We start from the raw sequence: 25,274 nt of genomic DNA, 5'->3' as shown, positions 1-25,274 counted from the left end.
CAGACATTGTCATATCGCTTTTGACAAGTCTAATGTTCATTTATTATAGATTGGGTTAGTCTTTGTAGCATATAGAACCAGCATCCACAAATGTAGCAGGCAATACTATTTCTGTACAGTGGACATTTATGGCAGGTGTATGGGAATGAACACATAGATAGTTGCAGGATGTGAATTTATTGCTAGCTAGTCTTGATAACATGCAGGTACAAGATAATTGAATCACTGTGTAGGACACAATTATTAACAAAACCCAGACCCAATCATTATCTGAGAGGAAATTCAAGAATCAAACTTGTTCTAAAATCTGTAGCACTGTTGCACATTTGAAATAAAATCTATTAATTATTTTTCTTGCATGAAAGTTTGAATAATACATTTACAAATCTCATGTCTTGTCTTTTAGCTAACACACTTTACTGTCTTAACAATCTGTCCAGTAAATATAATAAGTCATTCCCGTGGTTAAATTAAATTTAGCTAGCTCATGTGATGCAACTTAACAGGTAGCATGCTACTAAGTTAGTTATATGAGGAAAACAATGAAAGGAGAAAGTAAAATTAAAGTGTTGTGGTAAGATGCTGGACCACTACAAACCACCAGAACATCGCCAATGCACCTTGGGACAGACTCTACAAAACCCTGGAACTGTGATAAACATCGTTCTTCCAGAAAGATGTCCCTTGGGTGGTGTTTCGATGATGGTAGTGAAGAGCACTGACTAACATGTTGCTCCAAAATCTCACACAGGTTTTCAACTGAGTCCTGGTCACATCTGTTGACTGATGAGGCGCTTCACCATCTAATGAGGGCGTCCCTTAATTGTAACTGTACTATAATATCTCTCTGCATGTAGAGTGAAGTACCACTGCAAATCATACGTTCTTTGTTTTTATCCTGTGATGAAACATTTCATTCCTGATGGGAGTGATTTCATCTAGAATGACCCCACCCCATCTACAGTACGACAATGATATAAATCATACTGTCACAGACACCAGATCCCAACCCAATGGAACACCTTTAGAAGATTACGGTGTGACGTGTTAAAGACAGCACTCTTCTCACCATCACCAAACACCAACACTTTTTTTCTCCTCGGATTTTCTCCCTAATTTAGTCATGGCCAATTCCCACCTTCCAGTTAGATCTCCGCTATCACACAACAGCAACTGATGAGGGAAGCGGACAGCTATCACATCTCACAGGAAACCAACTGCATCTTTTCAAACTGCTGCTCATGCAACATCAGGGGTGGCATAACACACTCAGACACAAGTACTATCTGCCCAATTCTGCATGCATGAGCTCAAGGACACCCAAGATTGGCAAGTGTCAATGTGATTGATCGGAGAGAGAGTGGATACCACCCATCCCTCCCTGAGAACATGGCCAATTTTACTCACTTGGACTCTTGGCCAGGGCGGCACGGTGGTGTAGTGGTTAGCGCTGTCGCCTCACAGCAAGAAGGTCCTGGGTTCGAGCCCCGGGGCCGGCAAGGGCCTTTCTGTGTGGAGTTTGCATGTTCTCCCCGTGTCCGCGTGGGTTTCCTCCGGGTGCTCCGGTTTCCCCCACAGTCCAAAGACATGCAGGTTAGGTTAACTGGTGACTCTAAATTGACCGTAGGTGTGAGTGTGAATGGTTGTCTGTGTCTATGTGTCAGCCCTGTGATGACCTGGCGACTTGTCCAGGGTGTACCCCGCCTTTCGCCCGTAGTCAGCTGGGATAGGCTCCAGCTTGCCTGTGACCCTGTAGAAGGATAAAGCGGCTAGAGATAATGAGATGAGATGAGACTCTTGGCCATGGCTGGCTGTGGTATTGTTGGGATTCAAACTCAAACACTAACCTCTATGACAGTTCCAGAGTTCCAAGCTGGATCTGTGCCAAGGCTAACGAACACGTTATGTCAGGTTTTTCCTTTGTCACCATTCCATTGCTAGCAAAGCTAAGTGCTGATGATACAATAATCCTGATTGATATTGGTACCATGGACACCAACAAAACTAAAACCTTAAGCGCTCTTGAAAGAAAGGCCATCCCATCTGAAAGACTCCAAGAGGTTAGCTTTGTTCTAAGGTTTTTGCCAGATATGGGGGTGGTATTTATCCCACACATACACACACACACACACACACACAATTCTTTTCATTGAATGTGAATTTAATGACTGTATTAAAACATGGTTACTCCAACTGAGGAATGCCTTTACAAATATAGTGTAACTGTTTATCTCGTAGCTTAAATACTCAATATTTGTGTATGTAAAAGTCATTCCAGTGGTTAAATTTAGCTTGATGATATAATCCTGAATGGATATGTAGTAACCCAGTAAGTAGCATTAGTTATCTTTGCGTTTCACTACAAGAGAATTGGCACCATCACAGACCCTTGTCACTGTAAGGCCTTAAACACTCTCTGAACCCCTGTACACTGAGCCCAAATTCCTAACAAGCTGCGATATGGATTTCTCTGTACCCTATGTTCATGCACCTCAACAAAGGCTCTCTTGAAAGCCTATTGTACCAGGATCTTTAGCATTTACAGGTGCTACAGAATATATTGTTTATACAAACTTGTGGTATAGACCCCACCCAAGCTAAAGAGCTTTAAAGCTCTGACTGCAATGCTGCACAGTTTCCTCTTCAGTTAAGGGGGCAGTTTGGAATCGCTAAAATATATTTATACACATAGCAATCATATCATCTCAAAGAAAATGCCTTAGAAAAACTGATTCGCAATAATGTTATGCAATGGATATGACTAGCTTCTTTTAATTTAAGGCGCCTCTTTACGTTTTTCTGGTCCGGAAATTAGCTAATTATGGATTAGCCACTTACAAGGCATACATAGTTTCAACAAAGATGGTAGGGTCAGTTGTTGGTGGGGGGGGGGGGCTTGTCATTTTTTTTTTCTTTGCAATTGTGATTCACCTTGCAGCCAGCAGATGGCAGTACTGCTCCTTTAAGAATATGTAAACATGCTAATTTCGCAAATACATTATTGTAGTAATATTATAAAGTGTGATGAAAAGGACTGAAGGATGAAAATGCCTTGTTGGGAGTTACCTCTAGGGGAATGTTCTTGTGCAATCACATTATTATCACAGTAATCTAGAGCACTGTGCTCTACATAAAACCTCTCCATATGCTAACAAATTGTTAACTTACAACACGCACATACAAAGATACCATAAGGCAACGTATTTCAAGCTCTATAACAGATATATTTAGTGAGTCCTAAAGTTGAACTGTTTGAAACATTTTACCATCATTGTTTTTTTTAATGAACAATAAATATGACAAACTGTATAAAAACTATACACCTAATCATCAGCGGATCCAGGAAGAGAGGTGATGTGGGGTTTAGTGATGTTGTTCCACCAGGTGTTAGATGTTTTGCTCGAATGTGTGCAGATACGTTTTCAGCGCAAGTGTGTTCGTGCAGGGCAGCATGATGGAGCGGTAGAAATCTAGTCCGGTGAGCAGTTCCACATCACGTATGCGAGCCGTGTGAGTGTGCAGGATCTCCTCCACCCAGCGCGACGGCTCCTCCGAACTCTGAGAAGCAAATAGCAACAGAGATCAGCCATGGAGTTTTGCTAGAATGATTGCAGAATTTAGTTCAGTAGATATAATATAAACACCTGTCCATTGAGATTTTGAAATGGGAAAATGGTGGATCAGATTGAAGCCACTTTCATACACGGTCCTCAGTAAGATATATATTCAGTTCATGGCTCTAAGACCAGACCAAAATTCATGCACATTTTTATTTGATCACTTTTTTCAGTGCTTGCTTCGATTCAGTACCCAAATCTCTCTCAGCACACCTGTACCAATAACAAGACCATCAATAACAGCATAGCTCAATCCTGCTCCATCTAATCCAGAAGGAATGATCTAAAGTAGGCCACCAGGCTTGTAATACTGGAGTCCAAGACTCAGACTCAAGTCCAACTCATGCCCTAATTTTAAGGACTCGTGACTTTACTTGGACTTGAGCACTGATGACTCGGACTTAGACTCATGCATTAACTGAATTAGGACTTGTAAATTGAGATGAGGAATCTTCTTTATTTTTTGTAACATGCCATAATAATTTGGCACAATATATTTATAGCTACATTAATTTTTGTACTAATCTCATGCAAGAGTGTCACACCTGCACGCCCTGGCGTGTGCATCAGATAGACTCTCAGGTGCGCTCCGGACAGCGTGCGCACCAAGCAGACTCTTGCATGCACCGTAAAGACTCTCACCTGCACAGGATTAAGGCCAGTGCACCTATATTAAAATTGTGAAAACACACTTACCTTGCAAAGTATTGAATTGAGTTGCTGATACATTACCAAGCCTTATTTCCTTGTTTGGTGTCCTGATCCCTGATTTCCTGTTTCTCCTCTTTGATTCTGCCTCATCTATGATAGCCCGTTTGTGCCTCGCTCGACCTATTGTCTGTTTCACAATTTTGCCTGCCATTCTGGATTGTTTACCTGTCTTCACATGTATTGATAAACACACACCTTCTGCACTTACATCTGTCTCCCAACCATCTCTGACAGAATATGTTGTACTCCCTGACAAAGAGAAGCACATTCACCTGTTCATACGTCATGTTCAGGAACAAACTAATGTTAATGGTGCTGAAACAGCCACTGTCAAATGGTGCAGTTAGAGTCTTGTTCTCGGACTCGACACGGATCAATAATGGACTTGACTTGAAATTTTTTTTTTAATGACTTGGACTTCAACACTGGGGACTCGAGACTGGACTCGGGGTTTAGTGACTCGACTACAACACTCTGCACTGGCCACCTTGTGCAATAAATGGTGCAAGCTATATTCACCCTAGGAATACTGACCTATTTGACAGAAAGAATCCAAAACGGCAAGGAATTGACCAAGAAGTAGTGATCTTTGTTGAACTGCTCATTAAGATTTAGTTAGCCCATAACTTCATTAATAATTGTAATTAAGCAAATTTAGGTAGAAGTTATATGCACCCTTGGTACCCCCCACCTTCCTGCCAGAAAGAATCAAAATTGGTGAAGAATTGAGGGAAAAGAAGCAATTTGTGTGGAAACTGCTCGTTAGGGCTTAATTACTCCATACCTTCATTATTAATTGCAATTATGCAAATTTGGGTAGAAGCTATATGCACCCTAGGCAGACCTACCTTCCTGCCAAAAAGAATAAGTGAAGAACTGAGAGAGAAGGATTGATTTTTGTGAAATGCAGACAATGGTGGCCGGCCGGACAATACGTGATAGCATAAGCTGATCGCCTGTCAGCTGGATGAGCTAATAACTGCAAAAACAATCATCATACAGCTCCTGATTGGCATGCCCATCATTAGATGTCATTGTCTATTTGGTCCTTTATTTGGCTCATGTACGTCAGTGTCAGGGTGCAGGCTGCTGATGTTCCCCCAAAAGGTGCCTCTGAGTGCTCAGAGCAGTTTGCCTCACCTCCTCTGCTGCATCCATTGTGGCAAAGTATCCTGTCAGGGTTCAGGCACTTACAGATGTATGTGCAGGGGAGAGTGGAGAAAGCAAACTGGAAACAAAGCCAAAACGCGAGACTAGAAATCAAGGTCGTGGGAAAGGTGAGGGTCGATCGATCGGTGGACGGGGCAATGAGGACAGGGCTAGAGAATAACAAGAAAGATACAAGAGTGAGGGTCGAGAACACAATAAAGCAGGCAGTAGAATAAAGGCTCGGTATGACAGGAATTAACACTGAATGATACTTTGCATCGAGTGAGAGCGGGAGAGGTGTTTATATAGCAGGGGCTGATGAACCAGGAAACGAGTGACAGGTATATTGAATAAACAGGTGATAGAGGGTACTGTGATCCATGGGTGGTGTCCTGAGCGGCCATTTTTATAGTTGGTTTTGAACTGGCACCCGCTACAGCATTACTGACAGTCAGGCACCTCCTGGCTGGCTCGCCCATCATTAGATTTTGTTGTCTGAAATCTACTTGAGTTTAGTTAGTCATAGCTGTATGAATATAAAAATCTGACCTTTTCTTGAAATCAGATTCATATTAATTTGAAAAGGGCTGATACTTTCAAAATGTGGTCCTAAATCAGACCATATAAGATACAAAGCTGTGCATTTAGAGCATGATTTATGTGTTTTATGTATTTATTTATTGATTGATTCATACTTCATGGTGTATGCCCATTAAACTATTTGTTGTTCTTCCACATTCATATGGCTCTCATCACAGTGGCACAAGTGACAGCTTCTCCAGAACAAATATTCTTCCAAACAAATGCTACATCCATATTAATGGTATTTGATAAAACAAAACTTTCTCCATCTAGACAAGTGTTTTTAGGTCTATATGAAATATAATCTCCTTTCATACTAACATGCCTGAAAATGCATATCACATGACCATTAATGGACACTGGCATGTGCATGCTGACAAACAGCTGATCACAAAACTGTTTGCATTGTTCGTACTTAATTTGCCTCTCCACAATGTGCAATTATTGGCACTCGCATGTGTCACTTTCTCCAATGTGCAATACTGGCGCTTGTGCTACACCCCCCTCCTCGCACTACCCCCTGAGATAATGCATGCACATACTTTCCAACATGACTTAAATATTTCTACATGTTACATTTAGGACTTTGAATTTTTTTTATATTGCTATACTGTTAAACTTCTGTAGGGCTCCAATGCTGAGAGACTTGTTTCTGGTCCTTAACTCATCTCATCTCATTATCTCTAGCCGCTTTATCCTGTTCTACAGGGTCGCAGGCAAGCTGGAGCCTATCCCAGCTGACTACAGGTGAAAGGCGGGGTACACCCTGGACAAGTCGCCAGGTCATCACAGGGCTGACACATACCTGTAGACACAGACAACCATTCACACTCACATTCACACCTACAGTCAATTTAGAGTCACCAGTTAACCTAACCTGCATGTCTTTGGACTGTGGGGGAAACCGGAGCACCCGGAGGAAACCCACGTGGACACGGGGAGAACATGCAAACTCCGCACAGAAAGGCCCTCGCCGGCCACGGGGCTCGAACTTGCTGTGAGGCGACAGCGCTAACCACTACACCACCGTGCCGCCCGGTCCTTAACTCGTCCAACACATTTCATTGTAAATTTGACCCTGTTATAACAGCCATCCATCCATTCATCCATCCATTATCTGTAGCCACTTATCCTGTACAGGGTCGCGGGCAAGCTGGATCTGCTGGGCTTGAACCCAGGACCTTCTTGCTGTGAGGCGACAGTGCTAACCACTACACCGCCCGTGTTAACATACAGTGGGGCAAAAAAGTATTTAGTCAGCCACCAATTGTGCAAGTTCTCCCACTTAAAAAGATGAGAGAGGCCTGTAATTTTCATCATAGGTACACTTCAACTATGAGAGACAGAATGGGGGGAAATAATTCAGGAAATCACATTGTAGGATTTTTAATGAATTAATTGGTAAATTCCTTGGTAAAATAAGTATTTGGTCACCTACAAACAAGCAAGATTTCTGGCTCTCACAGACCTGTAACAACTTCTTTAAGAGGCTCCTCTGTCCTCCACTCGTTACCTGTATTAATGGCACCTGTTTGAACTTGTTATCAGTATAAAAGACACCTGTCCACAACCTCAAACAGTCACACTCCAAACTCCACTATGGCCAAGACCAAAGAGCTGTCAAAGGACACCAGAATGAAATTGTAGGCCTGCACTAGGCTGGGAAGACTGAATCTGCAATAGGTAAGCAGCTTGGTGTGAAGAAATCAACTGTGGGAGCAATTATTAGAAAATGGAAGACATACAAGACCACTGATAATCTCCCTCGATCTGGGGCTCCACGCAAGATCTCACCCCGTGGGGTCAAAATGATCACAAGAACGGTGAGCAAAAATCCCAGAACCACACGGGGGGACCTAGTGAATGACCTGCAGAGAGCTGGGACCAAAGTAACAAAGGCTACCATCAGTAACACACTATGCCGCCAGGGACTCAAATCCTGCAGTGCCAGACGTGTCCCCCTGCTTAAGCCAGTATATGTCCAGGCTCGTCTGAAGTTTGCTAGAGAGCATTTGGATGATCCAGAAGAGGATTGGGAGAATGTCATATGGTCAGATTAAACCAAAATAGAACTTTTTGGTAAAAACTCAACTTGTCATGTTTGGAGGAGAAAGAATGCTGAGTTGCATCCAAAGAACACCATACCTACTGTGAAGCATGGGGGTGGAAACATCATGCTTTGGGGCTGTTTTTCTGCAAAGGGACCAGGACGACTGGTCCGTGTAAAGGAAAGAATGAATGGGGCCATGTATCATGAGATTTTGAGTGAAAACCACCTTCCATCAGCAAGTGCATTGAAGATGAAACATGGCTGGGTCTTTCAGCATGACAATGATCCCAAACACACCGCCCGGGCAACGAAGGAGTGGCTTCGTAAGAAGCATTTCAAGGTCCTGGAGTGGCCTAGCCAGTCTCCAGATCTCAACCCCATAGAAAATCTTTGGAGGGAGTTGAAAGTCCGTGTTGCCCAGCGACAGCCCCAAAACATCACTGCTCTAGAGGAGATCTGCATGGAGGAATGGGCCAAAATACCAGCAACAGTGTGTGAAAACCTTGTGAAGACTTACAGAAAACGTTTGACCTCTGTCATTGCCAACAAAGGGTATATAACAAAGTATTGAGATTAACTTTTGTTATTGACCAAATACTTATTTTCCACCATAATTTGCAAATAAATTATTTAAAAATCAGACAATGTGATTTTCTGGATTTTTTTTCTCATTTTGTCTCTCATAGTAGAAGTATACCTATGATGAAAATTACAGGCCTCTCTCATCTTTTTAAGTGGGAGAACTTGCACAATTGGTGACTGACTAAATACTTTTTTGCCCCACTGTACATATGACAAATAAAACTGAACTGACCTGATGACGCTTGTTTTCTTCTGGAAAAGGGTCACATAATAGGAGAATGACAAATCAGGGAAGGATACATCGTGACTGATAAGACCCAATCAGGAAGCGAATGTAGGTGTCTGCATCATCGTTTCCAAAAGTCTCTGTTTTTGCCAGAGTGTTAAAATAAACAGCGCCAGGAGCATTTCTAAAAGTCTCTGTTTTTTGGGGCTTGAAAACTCTGGAGTAGTGTGGATACCAGGTGTAACTGTCACAGAAGTGATGCATTTTAAAACTAAACCATATGAATGTGGATAGAGGCAAAGGCTTGCAATGTGAAAGCAGTCATCTCATCTCATTATCTCTAGCCGCTTTATCCTGTTCTACAGGGTCGCAGGCAAGCTGGAGCCTATCCCAGCTGACTACAGGCGAAAGGCGGGGTACACCCTGGACAAGTCGCCAGGTCATCACAGGGCCGACACATAGACACAGACAACCATTCACACTCACATTCACACTGACGGTCAATTTAGAGTCACCAGTTAACCTAACCTGCATGTCTTTGGACTGTGGGGGAAACTGGAGCACCCGGAGGAAACCCACGCGGACACGGGGAGAACATCCAAACTCCGCACAGAAAGGCCCTCGCCGGCCACAGGGCTCGAACCCAGACTTTCTTGCTGTGAGGCGACAGCACTAACCACTACACCACCGTGCCACCCTAACCGTGTTCTTTCATGACAGATTATTTTATAGATCATTTTATCAAAATAATTCAGAATTCAACGTGAAATTGTCCAATAAATGCAAGTAACAAAGCAATTTCCTACTTCATGGGTGCAGCCATCTTAGTATACTTCACGCCAATGTCGGCCTCTGTTTGGCCAAATGGATGTGTCTGGTTTTGAGAAAAATCGGTGATGGTGCTTGTTGTGTTTTGGAATGAAAGGCCATAATGCAGTGTGTAAATCAATGGCAGATATCGTGTTTTGGCGAAAACTGAATATGGTACAAGTAATATATGATAATTGCTGATGGCTTGGTGGCGGGAGTTTCAGTTTTTCAAATTTGGCATTTAGGAACCAAACTTCATATATAGAAGCGATATACACCCTAGGAGCCCTGTGATGACCTGGTGACTTGTCCAGGGTGTACCCCGCCTTTCGCCTGTAGTCAGCTGGGATAGGCTCCAGCTTGCCTGCGACCCTGTAGAACAGGATAAAGTGGCTAGAGATAATGAGATGAGATGAGATGAGATGAGATACACCCTAGGAATACCGACCTATTTGACAGAAAGAATCCAAAATGGTGAGGAATTGACGGAGAAGTGAGTTTTGTTGACCTGTTCATGAAGGCTTAATTTGTCCATAACTTCATTAATAATTGTAATTAAGCAAATCTGGGGAGAATAAGTTATATGCACCCTAGGTACCCCTACCTTCATACCAGAATCAAAATTGGTGAAGAACAGAGAGAAGCGATTTGCATGGAAACTGCTTGTTAGGGCTTTACTCCACATCTTCATTATTAATTGCAATTATGCAAATTTGGGTAGAAGCTATATGCACCCCAGGCAGACCTACCTTCCTGCCAAAAAGAATAAAAATTGGTGAACAGAGAGAAGCAATGATTTTCATGAAATGTGAACGATGCCAGATGGACAATGGACGACGGGCAACACATGATGGAATAAGCTCATCACCTATCGGCCGGATGAGCTACTGAAACCCTATAGTTCCCCAGTGATGCAACAGGAAAGTGTTTACCCCATCACCAATAGACTGTGAGTTCAAATCCCAATGATGCCACAGCCATCCATGGCCAGGGTCTGAAAGAGTAATACTAGGCATGCTCTCTGGGTGGGATGGAAATCACACTGTTTCCACTGGAAATCAGATCAACACTAGATAAGAGTGACCTCACGTATGTGGAAGAGGGCAGGTAGACTGCTTTTTGACCAACAAGGAACAGGTTCTTGAAATGGGTCCATTCAGGATTTTTTGAACCTTGGAGCCAGGTAGCGAACCAGCCTGCGTTTCCACCAGTTTTGAGCAGAACCATTGTAATCAAGGATGTGTCATGAACAGAGGGTGTTGCATAATCCATAATGGAAGTAAACAGCAGTAGCAAGATTGCGGATCACACTGATTACCTGCAAGATTTTGTTCAGTTATTGCAGATTTGTTTTCATAAAAAAAAAAAAAAAAAGCATGGACCACCTACTAATGATAATCCATAGGTGCTAAAGAAGGCCACTGGACTTGCTTGAAATCCTTGAAGATGTTTCGCCTCTCATCTGAAAGACTTCTTCAGGTCTGTATGACTAGTGGGGACCTGGAACGACCATCACTGAACAGAGGAGGTGGTCTGAGACACCACTTATCAGCCACCTACAATGCAGTCCTTGGCACACTTCCTAGAAAATTTAATATACATTCATATCAAGACTTAGCTGACTTCAACGACTCGCATGATGGCAGAGAGATCCAACAACCCACAGATCACCCTAACAACCCTCTAGGCTGCTGACACCATTCACTCCCAGCCTCCAGTAACAACCTACAGGATGACACATGACCCTTTTCCACCAAAGCAGTTCCAGGGCTGGTTCGGGGCCAGTGCTTAGTTTGGAACCGGGTTTTCTGTTTCCACTGACAAAGAACTGGCTCTGGGGCCAGAAAAACCGGTTCCAGGCTAGCACCAACTCTTTGCTGGGCCAGAGGAAAGAACCGCTTACATCAGCAGGGGGGCGGAGTTGTTAAGACCAACAACAATAACAAGACCGCGAAAGATCGCCATTTTTAAGCGACGAGAAGCAGCAGCTGTACAAACGCGAAATCATCCATTATTATTATTGTTGTTGTTGTTGTTGCTGCTGCTGCTGCTTCCATGTTGTTTTTGCTTCAATATTTGCGCCAAGGTTTATGCAAACGTAGCGACGTAACTGACGTATACAGCGACGTAATGATGTATACCGCGACGTAACTGACGTATACAGCGACGTAATGATGTGTCTCCTCTTAGCACCGCGAGCTATGGAAAAGCAAACTGGTTCTCAGCTGGCTCGCGAGTTGAACCAGTTGTGAACCAGTACCAGCACTGGCCCCGAACCAGCCCTGGAACTGATTTGGTGGAAAAGGGGTATGAGAGGGTCAACAACCCATGTGACGTCAACAACTCTCCTTAGGTTTGCTTTTGGTCCACTAGAGGATAAATACCTGGAACTCCCCACTAGTCAGACAGAACTGAAAAAGCCTTTCGGATGAGAGGTGAAACGTCTTCAAGGATTTCAAGCAAATCCAGCTGCCTTCTTTAGTACCTACCGATTACGATGACCTGGATGACTGAGAACCTTTACAGACGTAATAATGATAATAAGACCGAGACACTTTCCAAACAAATGATGCCCACAGACATTATCACAGTTCACACTGGAAAAAAAAAACAGCTCTCTCTTTTGGTTCTGGCTGGGAACCAAGTTTTCAGGTTCTGAACCAATTTATTTTTGGTCAAAATGCTCCGAACTGTTCAAAATTTGGTGCATGAACCGGAAAGGAACCTGTTCCCTGTTGGTGGAAAAGGGGTATCTGTGTCTCAAAGGAGGTTAGCCTTTACCCTGTCATGTGTGTGGGAATTGGCAAATGACCCAATCATGAAGAAAATGATGAAGAAACATGGTTAAGAACAGTTCTCAGACATAAGTGTAATTTGAACGTTGTTAAATTTCTGAATTAAATTTTGGAATTTTGATTAATTTGTCTTTAATGTATCGAGCTCTCCTAAATATCCTCTATTTGCTTGTATACCCAACCTCTGCCTTTAAAACTACCCTCACTGTCTTTTCATAATATCTGAACTTCTTTAGAATCCTCTTTGCTGTAAAAGGCAAGAAACCACAGACAGGTGTGGAAAACAAATGACAAAACCACATGGGTCATCCAGATAAAGACAGAAAAACAGGCAATAACAGCCAAGCTAGCTGCAGTGACAAAAGCTGGGTAAAGATCAGAAAGTAGCAGTGTTGAATGATGTGGAAATGATCATAAATTCTAAAGTATGACACAGGAAGCAGGGTAAAACACGCACGTCTTAAAGAGGAACTAGACAGAGCATGGAATGTTAGATCCATCAGTGATAGAAATATCTGGAACTTGAATGGATTCCAAGAATAACAGGAATAATTTCCCCACGGATGAGCGAACATTCAAGTGAGGACAAAGGACATGTGAAGGACTCTTAGGTTCAGTTCTTTGGAAATCTGCCGTTTCACAATGTACGTTTTGTTACAGTTTATTTTTTTCATGCCAAAAGCATACCGTTAAGAAATTATATTTAAATTAGGTTATTTAAAAAATATTTCCATATAAGGCCAGTCCTCTGAGAATTTGTGCTTTATGAAGCACAGCACACAGTTTCCAAAGAAACTGTTTCCATAGAAAAGTCCAAAGATATGCAAGCAAAGTGATTTGGAGTTGAAACTGCCTTTCCTATGGAAACTTTACTTATGTATGACATCAACTTTTTTACTGTTTATATAATCTTATCTATCATTACTGAAGTCCTGAAGGATTTTATTCCTCTTTTACCACAGCAAATTAATATTTAATGCTTATATTTATTAATTTATTAAAGAACAAGTGGCGGCACGGTGGTGTAGTGGTTAGCACTGTCGCCTCACAGCAAGAAGGTCCTGGGTTCGAGCCCCGGGGCCGGCAAGGGCCTTTCTGTGTGGAGTTTGCATGTTGTCCGCGTGGGTTTCCTCCGGGTGCTCCGGTTTCCCCCACAGTCCAAAGACATGCAGGTTAGGTTAACTGGTGACTCTAAATTGACCGTAGGTGTGAATGCGAGTGTGAATGGTTGTCTATGTGTCAGCCCTGTGATGACCTGGCAACTTGTCCAGGGTGTACCCCGCCTTTTGCCCGTAGTCAGCTGGGATAGGCTCCAGCTTGCCTGCGACCCTGTAGAAGGATAAAGCGGCTAGAGATAATGAGATGAGATGAGATTAAAGAACAATGTAATGTGTATTATTTTTATCTGTTTATAGTTACATTTAAGGAAAAGTGAGTTCCTGTTATCACTGACTGTTAAGATGCAGGCACTTCCAGATGCAGGTGCAAGGGACAGCAGGTGAAGCAAACTGGAAACGAAGCCAAATCAGAGGATGAGAATCATAGTCAGAGTAACGGACAGGGGTCGGTCGATCGGTAGACAGAGCAGCGTGGGCTAGACAAGAAGACGAGGTTGAGGAGAACGTAAACAAAGTCAAGATAATGGGAGGACAGGCAGAAAGTAAACGGCTTGGTAGAACAGGAGAGAAACACGATACTTCACAACTGGAGTGAGTGAGAGAGGGGTTTAAGTAGTGGCGCTAACTGGCGAGGAAATGAGAGACAGGTGTAATTAGTATGCAGGAAACGGGGGCGCTGAGATTCTTGAGAGTTATAGTTTAGAGTGGCCATGTTTGGAGGCTGTTTCGAGCTGGCGTGCTCCACGTTATTACTGACACTGACATTATTACAGTTACTTTCTCACCAGCACATTTGACAATAATGAGACAAAAATACAATAAATAAATAAATAAATAAATGCATACATAAAGACAGCTTGTCATGATTGGTACTTTCCCAGCGCTGACACTGGAGACTCCTTCCACAAATGCTAAATAAACATCTCCTTACAGTAAATTACACCAAACCAAATCAGTGATTACACATTATTTAAAGTGACACAGGTCAATGTGCTGGTTCAGGAATCAATTAATCCACTCCCCTTTCTGAATTGCTTGTGCTGATACCCATCCCCATAGCTGGTATGCATCATCTTGTTTCAATCCATTTAATTTCCAAATGTGGGGCATCCTAACCATGTGTTAGTCTGTTTACAAACTGCTTGCGCAACAGCCAGTTTGGAAAAGTCACATGAGGTCATGCGTAGGTCAGAGGTCACAACCGCGGCGCCACAGCAAACATGGCGGATCACCCAAATCGAATGAAGACTCCTAAATCGAAACAAAAAACACGATTTTAAGGACACATCTGACATTGTCAGAGGCAAAACAGGCCAGAAAAGAGAGGGGAAAAAACACGGCAGACAAGCCGAGTAAATATTGCTGACTCTCAAGCACTCGCTTCTGTGTCAGAACCGCCAGTTCCACCATGTTTGTTGCAACCTTGCTCATGATAATATTATAACAAGTATAAACTTTGGCCATTTCTGTACCCAAGTGTAAACATTAGCATGTGGTGTTTTTCCAGCTCATTCTCCTTCAGACGCATGAGGCAGCAGGCAATACAGCATGTGATTCAAGTACCTAGGGGTGATTTCTAGCGCCACAGGGTACAACCCCGATTCCAAAAAAGTTGGGACAAAGTACAAATTGTAAATAAAAACGGAATGCAATAATTTACAAATCTCAAAAAATGATATTGTATTCACAATAGAACAGAGATAACATATCAAATGTCGAAAGTGAGACATTTTGAAATTTCATGCCAAATATTGGCTCATTTGAAATTTCATGACAGCAACACATCTCAAAAAAGTTGGGACAGGGGCAATAAGAGGCTGGAAAAGTTAAAGATACAATAAAGGAACAGCTGGAGGACCAAACTGCAACTCATTAGGTCAATTGGCAATAGGTCATTAACATGACTGGGTATAAAAAGAGCATCTTGGAGTGGCAGCGGCTCTCAGAAGTAAAGATGGGAAGAGGATCACCAATCCCCCTAATTCTGCGCCGACAAATAGTGGAGCAATATCAGAAAGGAGTTCGACAGTGTAAAATTGCAAAGAGTTTGAACATATCATCATCTACAGTGCATAATATCATCAAAAGATTCAGAGAATCTGGAAGAATCTCTGTGCGTAAGGGTCAAGGCCGGAAAACCATACTGGGTGCCTGTGATCTTCGGGCCCGTAGACGGCACTGCATCACATACAGGCATGCTTCTGTATTGGAAATCACAAAATGGGCTCAGGAATATTTCCAGAGAACGTTATCTGTGAACACAATTCAACGTGCCATCCACTGTTGCCAGCTAAAACTCTATAGTTCAAAGAAGAAGCCGTATCTAAACATGATCCAGAAGCGCAGACGTCTTCTCTGGGCCAAGGCTCATTTAAAATGGACTGTGGCAAAGTGGAAAACTGTTCTGTGGTCAGACAAATCAAAATTTGAACTTCTTTATGGAAATCAGGGACGCCGTGTCATTCGGACTAAAGAGGAGAAGGACGACCCAAGTTGTTATCAGCGCTCAGTTCAGAAGCCTGCATCTCTGATGGTATGGGGTTGCATTAGTGCGTGTGGCATGGGCAGCTTACACATCTGGAAAGACACCATCAATGCTGAAAGGTATATCCAGGTTCTAGAGCAACATATGCTCCCATCCAGACGACGTCTCTTTCAGGGAAGACCTTGCATTTTCCAACATGACAATGCCAAACCACATACTGCATCAATTACAGCATCATGGCTGCGTAGAAGAAGGGTCCGGGTACTGAACTGGCCAGCCTGCAGTCCAGATCTTTCACCCATAGAAAACATTTGGCACATCATAAAACTGAAAATACGACAAAAAAGACCTAAGACAGTTGAGCAACTAGAATCCTACATTAGACAAGAATGGGTTAACATTCCTATCCCTAAACTTGAGCAACTTGTCTCCTCAGTCCCAAGACGTTTACAGACTGTTGTAAAGAGAAAAGGGGATGTCTCACAGTGGTAAACATGGCCTTGTCCCAACTTTTTTGAGATGTGTTGTTGTCATGAAATTTAAAATCACCTAATTTTTCTCTTTAAATGATACATTTTCTCAGTTTAAACATTTGATATGTCATCTATGTTCTATTCTGAATAAAATATGGAATTTTGAAACTTCCACATCATTGCATTCCATTTTTATTTACAATTTGTACTTTGTCCCAACTTTTTTGGAATCGGGGTTGTACTATTTATCTTTTTAATCCATCGACCTGTGTCACTTTTTAATTGATTTATAGGGAGAATCTGATGTAGAAATCCCTGAGAAAGTTGTTCCCATGGAAATGCTAACGTATTAGTTTAAGTTCATTAATATAAACCCTGCAGCTTGAACTACCATCAGAGCTGCTGTTATAGAAAATCAATCAACACCTTTCTGACCAATCAGAATGCACATTTCAACAGAGCTGGTGTGTAAAAAAAAAAATGTTAATAAGATGCTCTGTAGCATGTCGCAATTCACCCAACTCACAATTTGATTCGATTCATTAGATTGGGTTCACAATTTGATTTTACCATGATGTTTTTTGAAAAAATATCAACTTATATATTCCTTTTGTTAAATAAAAAAGAATTGCTTTATTTTCTTAAAAACCAACAATAATTATTTACCCACATTTGTAAAGGACGGAATAAAATATATTATTGTATCTACATTCACTGGATATGAGCAATCATAGGCTCATATACCGGGAATAGAGAAAAACAAAATGGCAGAGCGTGTTGCTGAACCAACCGAGGACAAAATAAAAACTCTACTAGTAAAACAAATAAATAAATAAAAAATACAAAAAAACAAAACAAAATATGGAATGAAAGTATTTCATGGTAAGAATGTATCTTTTTTTATTTTTCAAGAATTATCGCATTTTCCACAAATTGCTCCTGTCATTTCGTCAGTTTGTTTACATTGTAAGCAGAAATTTTGTCAGATGTTTTGGAAAAAAATTTATGTATCGAATTTGCTAAAAATAAAAATGCTCCATTTCTCAAAATCTAGTGAATGTGGATAGAATAAACAGTTATTCCGCTCAATTTCATCATACATAGCTCATAGCCGACTCGATGCTACACACCTCGGCAGCTATCAGCTCACGTACGACTCGATTTCATGGAATAATTGTTAAATAGCCTTTTAACTAAAATATTCCTTTTATTAACAATGAAACATTTTAATAACAAATGTCTTTTCTTAATAAACCTTTATGAACATTTCTCTTCCTCTTTTCTTTAGCTTTCAGCAGTCTGTAAAGAGAGCTCTGATTTCTTCTTAAATCTGTTTTTGCAGTCAATCAATTGCACAACAGCTTTTTCCCATTTTTGATCTGTTTTCTGTGTTTTTGCGACATTAGAGCTGTGTTACATCTGCCTACATTGAAGTCATGTACATTCCTTTTACTATCTAAAAAACGAAGATATTAAGCAGCCTGAAAATAATCATGATTCGTTTATGTCATCAATTCAGTCATAAATTTGTATCGAAATTTATCTTCATGATACATCGTTACATGCCTACTCTGTATTATGATCATACGCTTTACCATAACCACAATGTTAACTCCAATAACCAGAATCTATTCGTTTAACATTCAAAAGTTTTATTTTAAACAACGTCAACATGTCTAAAGCATCAGACAGACAGGCAGGCAGGATGACTAGAAATAAAATCATCTCTGTCACCATCAACATGTTCTTTTTGGTACCAGTGTGTGTGAAGTTGGGGAAGAAACACCTCAAAAGATTCCTATATCTGGAATCTAATTCACATGAATCAGTGTGGACTAAGCCAGAAGGAACAGGGAATTAGCTGGATCATATTTACTGTACGTTTGTGTGGGTGTGTGACTCACATTGCAGGTTTCTGAGTTATCTGGTCGATGGGGGAGGATGAAGGATACCGTGGAAATGGATTCATCACATTCCTCCACTGTTGTGTTCTCTCCATTACAGCTTGTTATCATCACATACAAATGAGTAGGGACTGGGGCAGAGCTGCCTGCATTTCTGCAGCACACACACACACAATGATGAAACAAACATAAAAGTGGTTAACACATTAACTAAAATTAAAGCTAACATTAATAAATTGTTTAATGTTCTAATGTTCTAATGTTTTATTTTCCACTGTAAACTACAAGTCTCTCCCTCTGTGTGTGTGTGTGTTTCTTACTCTCTGATCTTCTCCACTGTGTCTCTGAGTCCATCAAAGTCATAGTCAAATATGGGCCCAGTCACAACATTAATGCTGTTCCTCTCTTCACTATAACGCTTCAACACTGTCATCTGCAGGTAGCTCCATATTCCTACACACACACACACACACACACACACACACACACACACACACACACACACACACACACACACACACAGAGAACAAGATGTCCATTACACCTGTTCTGGCACTGGGTTCAATGTCTCTGTGTACATTATTAAAATGATATCCAGCTCAGTTTGACCCAAGAGTAACATGGTGCAATAAGAGAATCCAAAATAGCAGTGGCAAACCATTACTATTAGAGCTGGGACGTCAGCTCAGCCAAAACACAACAAAAAAGCAACAGGGCCAAGGATTTTGCAATGGATTAGCAGCAGGCTGCCAGGTCGCTCCGTTGTATGTAGCTGTCAAAGTTGATTTTAAAAGTAACTCAATAAATTACACAGGGAAATGAATACTTAAGCCTGAGTGAAAAATACTGTAGCGACCGTGCAGCGTGGAAGAAGAGTCTGGAGACAGAAATCTTAGTTTCTTGGTCATTAGCCTGTGCTACTTGCTCTCGATAGCACTGGCTTGACCGCTTTATTAGCGTTCGCTAACACTACTGATGAACGCTACTAGGGTTGCCACCTGTCCCATATAATATGGGATCGTTCTGTATTTGAACATAAAATACTGCGTCCCGTATTAAATCAATACGGAATGCAATTTGTCCCGTATTTTCGGACACATCGTTTCATTGTCTATACTCGGTCTTCAGAGTGCTGAAAATAATATCAAGTAAAATCAAACCTACAAGTGAACTGAAGGTGTTTAATTTCAGTGGTGAGCTCCTGACCGACAAGCTCTGCGTGCTGTGTGAAATTGCACGTCATGTGAGCTCAGCGTCAGCAGTTTCCTCGTACAGTTAAACATAGCAGTAGCGCCTCAGTTGCTGTTTTAAATTTATATCTGCAAGTCCGCCTGTGAAACGTAAAAGGATATCAGGATGTAGGGCTGAATGGGCGACAGAGTGCCAGTGGGTCAGCTCTGTCCCTAGCATTGAATACAAGGCAAACTGTACAGTTCACCATTGAACTTTTTCAGTTGTACATGGAGGGGTGTGTGACCTTAAACAGCACACTGCAGGTGTGTCCGAGCAGCTAAAGAGCAGACTACACAGTGGAATCGCCCAATTCCTTATACCACACACTTCCCCTGAAACGAACATGGCATATTGTTTCATAAATATATTGCCTACTGTAGCTGATATTTTCACCTACATTACCCAGTCTTATACATTATCCAACATAGGTGGCTTTGCAAATAATCAGCAAATTGATCATGTCCACATTCCATGCATTCTCATAAGGTTAGGATAGTTATTTATAATTAATAAATATGATGCTATCTTATAGTATTTCATAGCTCAGTCCATACATATTTTAATCTAATTAATGACTCCTCTTCAGGTAACTGTTACAGAGTTGACACATGTATACCACACTGTTAAGCACAACCTGAGCTTTAACAGTGCCGATTGTGCACAGAAGCTGAGCCAGAAAATCTTTCAAGACTCAAAAATTGCCAAGAAAATTTGCGGGAGAACAAAATCAGAGGCATTAGTAGAATATGTCCTTGCACCAAAGGCAGTGAAGGATGTGATGAAAATTTTGACATCAGAAAGACCTCCCAGTTTTTCGGGGGGAGGGGGATTCTTGGGGGCATCCCTTATTTCTCCACACAGAAGGTGGCAAACCTAAACGCTACACTGGCTGGAAGGTGACTTCACTGCTGCGCTGATGGCGCCGACTAGCAGTGAAGATAACTTTGGCCTTCAGGAAGGCCGAGGGCGATAAATTTTTGGTCCCTTCCACTCATCTCATCTCATTATCTCTAGCCATTTTATCCTTCTACAGGGTCGCAGGCAAGCTGGAGCCTATCCCAGCTGACTACGGGCGAAAGGCAGGGTACACCCTGGACAAGTCGCCAGGTCATCACAGGGCTGACACATAGACACAGACAACCATTCACACTCACATTCACACCTACGGTCAATTTAGAGTCACCAGTTAACCTAACCTGCATGTCTTTGGACTGTGGGGGAAACCGGAGCACCCGGAGGAAACCCACGCGGAAACGGGGAGAACATGCAAACTCCACACAGAAAGGCCCTCGCCAGCCCCAGGGCTCGAACCCAGGACCTTCTTGCTGTGAGGCGACAGCGCTAACCACTACACCACCGTGCCGCCGGTCCCTTCCACTATAAATCAAAATCTGATTGGTTAATTCATCTGTCACTTCCTACATAAACATACACTGCCATGGCCTTCTGTCCCAGCAATGAAGTCCTAATCACTGATACCCCTTTTCCACCAAATCAGTTCCAGGGCTGGTTCGGGGCCAGTGCTGGTGCTGGTTCACAACTCGTGCAACTTGCGAGCCAGCTGAGAACCAGTTTGCTTTTCCATAGCTCGCAGTACTAAGCGGAGCCACGTCATTACGTCGCTGTATATGTCATTACGTCGCTGTATACGTCAGTTACGTCGCTCCATACGTCAGTTACGGCGCTACGTTTACATAAACCTTGGCGCGAATATCAAAGCAAAAACAACACGGAAGAAGCAGCAGCAGCAACAACAACAACAATAATAATGGATGACTTCGTGTTTGTACAGCTGCTGCTTCTCGTCGCTTAAAAATGGCACTCTTTCGCGGTCTTGTTATTGTTGTTGGTCTTAACAACTCCGCCCCCCCGCTGACGTAAGCGGTTCTTTCCTCTGGCCCAGCAGAGAGTTGGTGCTAGCCTCGAACCAGTTTTTCTGGCCCCAGAGCCAGTTCTTTGTCAGTGGAAACAGAAAACCCGGTTCCAAACTAAGCACTGGCCCCGAACCAGCCCTGGAACTGCTTTGGTGGAAAAGGGGCATGAGTGAGCAGCTCTAAATTCTTCTCAGCCTAGAGACAACAAACAAAAAAATCTCATTGGATAACTCGATTTTAATGTTTTCAGGACAGTAACCGTTTCATTTCTGAAGCTAATTTGATAGAAAATGATGCCGAATTAGAAGAGAATAATTATAATGAAATTATGAAAGAATGAAAGAAATTAAATATAACATTTGAAATGCTGATATGTTTGGGTCTTCTCTGAAGGCCGAGAAGGCCCTGATGGTTCTCTTCTGCAAACTAGCCACCATTTGTAAATCAGGAAACAAAAAAGTGAGATTCTATTCCTGTCACTTTTCCTCCATCTCTTACTTACACTCCCATCTACCATCAATCATAGAGATGTATCTTGAATATATATATATATATATATATATATATATATATATATATATATATATATATATATATATATATATTATGTACACAGGGTGTTTCAAAAATTTATATAATTTCACAATCAAATAACTTTGCCAATTCTCATTCAATTGACCTCAAATTTTAACAGCATGTGTGGAAACAGGTCAAAATTTTATGTTTTTTGTTTTTATCTTTTTAGGTAGGGGCGGCACGGTGGTGTAGTGGTTAGCGCTGTCGCCTCACAGCAAGAAGGTCCGGGTTCGAGCCCCGTGGCCGGCGAGGGCCTTTCTGTGCGGAGTTTGCATGTTCTCCCCGTGTCCGCGTGGGTTTCCTCCGGGTGCTCCGGTTTCCCCCACAGTCCAAAGACATGCAGGTTAGGTTAACTGGTGACTCTAAATTGACCGTAGGTGTGAATGAGAGTGTGAATGTTTGTCTGTGTCTATGTGTCAGCCCTGTGATGACCTGGTGACTTGTCCAGGGTGTACCCCGCCTTTCGCCCGTAGTCAGCTGGGATAGGCTCTAGCTTGCCTGCGACCCTGTAGAAGGATAAAGCGGCTAGAGGAGATGAGATGAGATCTTTTTAGGTACAGACATGCTATTCACTGTAAAAGAAAAGGCATTTTGTGTGTTAGAATACACTCGAACACAGTCGAATAAGATTGTGCAGCATGCATTTATGAGAGAATTTTCTAAAAATGCACCAACTGCAATGCAGATTTGGACATGGCACAAAAAGTTCAAAGAGGAAGGCTGTCTGTGTGTCTGTGTCTCAGGCGGCGCGCATATTGAAAATGTGTAAAATCGTTCATGGAATCTACTGTACATACCTTTTGAATTTGTCATTCAAATTTTGAGGAACAAATCATATATTGCACAACATTAAGCCTGTTTAGTTTCATTTGCCTAGATGATGTAGTTTCTGGAACATTTGCATATCAAATAATATGACATTTTTTGAAACACCCTGTATATACACAGTACTGTGCAAAGGTCTTAGGCACCCTATTAATTTCATACAAACTTTGTTATAGATTTCTATTTTATGACTCCTACATTATCAAGTCAGTACAAAACATTTTAGAGTTCCAAACGTTCGTTTTCCAGCACAAAATTAGATGTTACGGGGGAAAAAAAGTTTGTATCTGAGGAGTATTTTCCATAAGAGAGCACTTTTCAGATTGAAAAAGAAAACACAATGAAGGCTACTGGGTTTTGGTGCAAAATGAAGAAGCAAGTGTGACAGTCAAAGTGTCCAGAAGAACTGTGGCTGGTTCTGCAAGATCCTCAGTAAAACCTACAGCTAATTTCCTTATAAAACTGCACTCATTGTACCTGAGACTACTAATTTTTTAAAGCAAAGGGTCATCTCACACTAAATATTTGTTTTATTTATTATGGCTTACTGACTACTGTTTATAGTATTTTTTAAATGTTGAAACGTTTCATTTCATTATTTTTAAGCCATTTTTGGTCTACAGCATTTCTTTACATGTGCCTAAGACTTTTGCACAGGACTTTATATAAATAATATAAAGTAAGTATGAATTAGAAGGGCACTCGGTAGAGTGTATACCTCCGCCAAGCCACATATTCGGATTTGCATCAAAATCTAATTAATTTTTTCTTGGCCCGTGGCTCACCTTTCCTCAAAATTTCATAAAAATCTGTTCACTACTTTTTGAGTTACACTGGGAACAATCAGACAAACTAACAAAGGTGAAAACATAACCTTCTCCAACAAAGTTGGCAGAGGTAAAAATTTTGGAAGATGTTTTGCTAAAAAAGTACTAATTACCCTTATGCATTCCTTTTACCTCAGAAGTTGGAGCTGGGAATAATGTCACATTTGAGTTGACCATGTTTCAGTTGTCAGTAATGCTGTCGAGAGTGCCAGTCTGAACACAACTATAAACATGGCCACTCAGAACTACAACACCCATGAACCACAGTGCCCTCTATCACCTGTTTATTAAATACACCTGTCACTCATTTCCTGGTTCATCAACCCCTGCTATATAAACACCTCTCCCACTTGATGTGAGGTATCATTCAGTGTTCATTCCTGGCATACCTTGACATGTGTCAACTCCTGTCAAGAATGTCATACATTCTTCTACCTGCTTTATTGTGTTCTCAACCTTCACTCTCTTATCTTTCTCGTTATTCTCTAGCCCTGTCTGCATTGCCTTGTCTACAGATTGATTGACCCTCGCCTGTCCCATGACTTTGATTCTAGTCTCACGTTTTGGCTTTGTTTCCAGTTTGCTTTCCCCACTCTCCACTGCACATACATCTGTAAGTGCCTGAACCCTGACAGGATACTTCGCCACAATGGAAGAGGAGGTGAAGCAAACTACTCTGAGCACTCAGAGGTGCCTTTGGGGGGAACATCAGCAGATGCTCGCCAATCTCAACACCAAGATATATATATATATATATATGTATATGGGGCGGCACGGTGGTGTAGTGGTTAGCGCTGTCGCCTCACAGCAAGAAGGTCCTGGGTTCGAGCCCCGGGGCCGGCGAGGGCCTTTCTGTGTGGAGTTTGCATGTTCTCCCCGTGTCCGCGTGGGTTTCCTCCGGGTGCTCCGGTTTCCCCCACAGTCCAAAAGACATGCAGGTTAGGTTAACTGGCGACTCTAAATTGACCGTAGGTGTGAATGTGAGTGTGAATGGTTGTCTGTATCTATGTGTCAGCCCTGTGATGACCTGGCGACCTGTCCAGGGTGTACCCTGCCTTTCGCCCGTAGTCAGCTGGGATAGGCTCCAGCTTGCCTGCGACCCTGTAGAAGGATAAAGCGGCTTGAGATAATGAGATGAGATATATGTATATGTATGTGTGTGTGTGTGTATATGTATGTGTGTATATGTATATTACAGGGACATATTACATAAACAGGAAGTATATTACATAAACAGGAAGTATAAGGATGAGAAAAAAAACAGTTTAAACTGTTTTTTCTCATCCTTATACTTCCTATGTTTCATGGACTGTAACGGATTTGCTTATTTAGTAATTTTAATACAGAATTTACTTTGAAATTATAATCAGACACTCCAACGCCCCCCCTAAAAAAAAAAATCGGATCTGCGCAATTCAGCCGTGAAAAAGGCGGCAT

At 41.9% G+C, this 25,274-nt stretch overlaps 1 protein-coding gene across 1 annotated transcript in view; it reads right to left on the bottom strand.

The window, feature by feature from the left end:
- Nucleotides 1-2,140: 2,140 nt before the first annotated feature.
- Nucleotides 2,141-25,274, bottom strand: part of enpp2l (ectonucleotide pyrophosphatase/phosphodiesterase 2-like) — a 136,019-nt gene continuing 112,885 nt past the window's right edge. Inside the window, exons 23-25 of the mRNA XM_060915315.1 lie at nucleotides 18,823-18,955; nucleotides 18,503-18,656; nucleotides 2,141-3,558 (exon numbers count right to left, since the gene is read on the bottom strand). Coding sequence (XP_060771298.1) covers nucleotides 3,388-3,558; nucleotides 18,503-18,656; nucleotides 18,823-18,955 — 458 coding nt within the window. The 3' untranslated portion in view covers nucleotides 2,141-3,387. The remainder of the gene's footprint in view (nucleotides 3,559-18,502; nucleotides 18,657-18,822; nucleotides 18,956-25,274) is intronic.

The sequence above is a fragment of the Neoarius graeffei genome, chromosome 2 (assembly GCF_027579695.1).
Source record: "Neoarius graeffei isolate fNeoGra1 chromosome 2, fNeoGra1.pri, whole genome shotgun sequence".
Taxonomy (NCBI): domain Eukaryota; kingdom Metazoa; phylum Chordata; class Actinopteri; order Siluriformes; family Ariidae; genus Neoarius; species Neoarius graeffei.
Note: the sequence above shows the minus strand (reverse complement) of the source record. Positions and strands in the feature narration are given on the sequence as shown.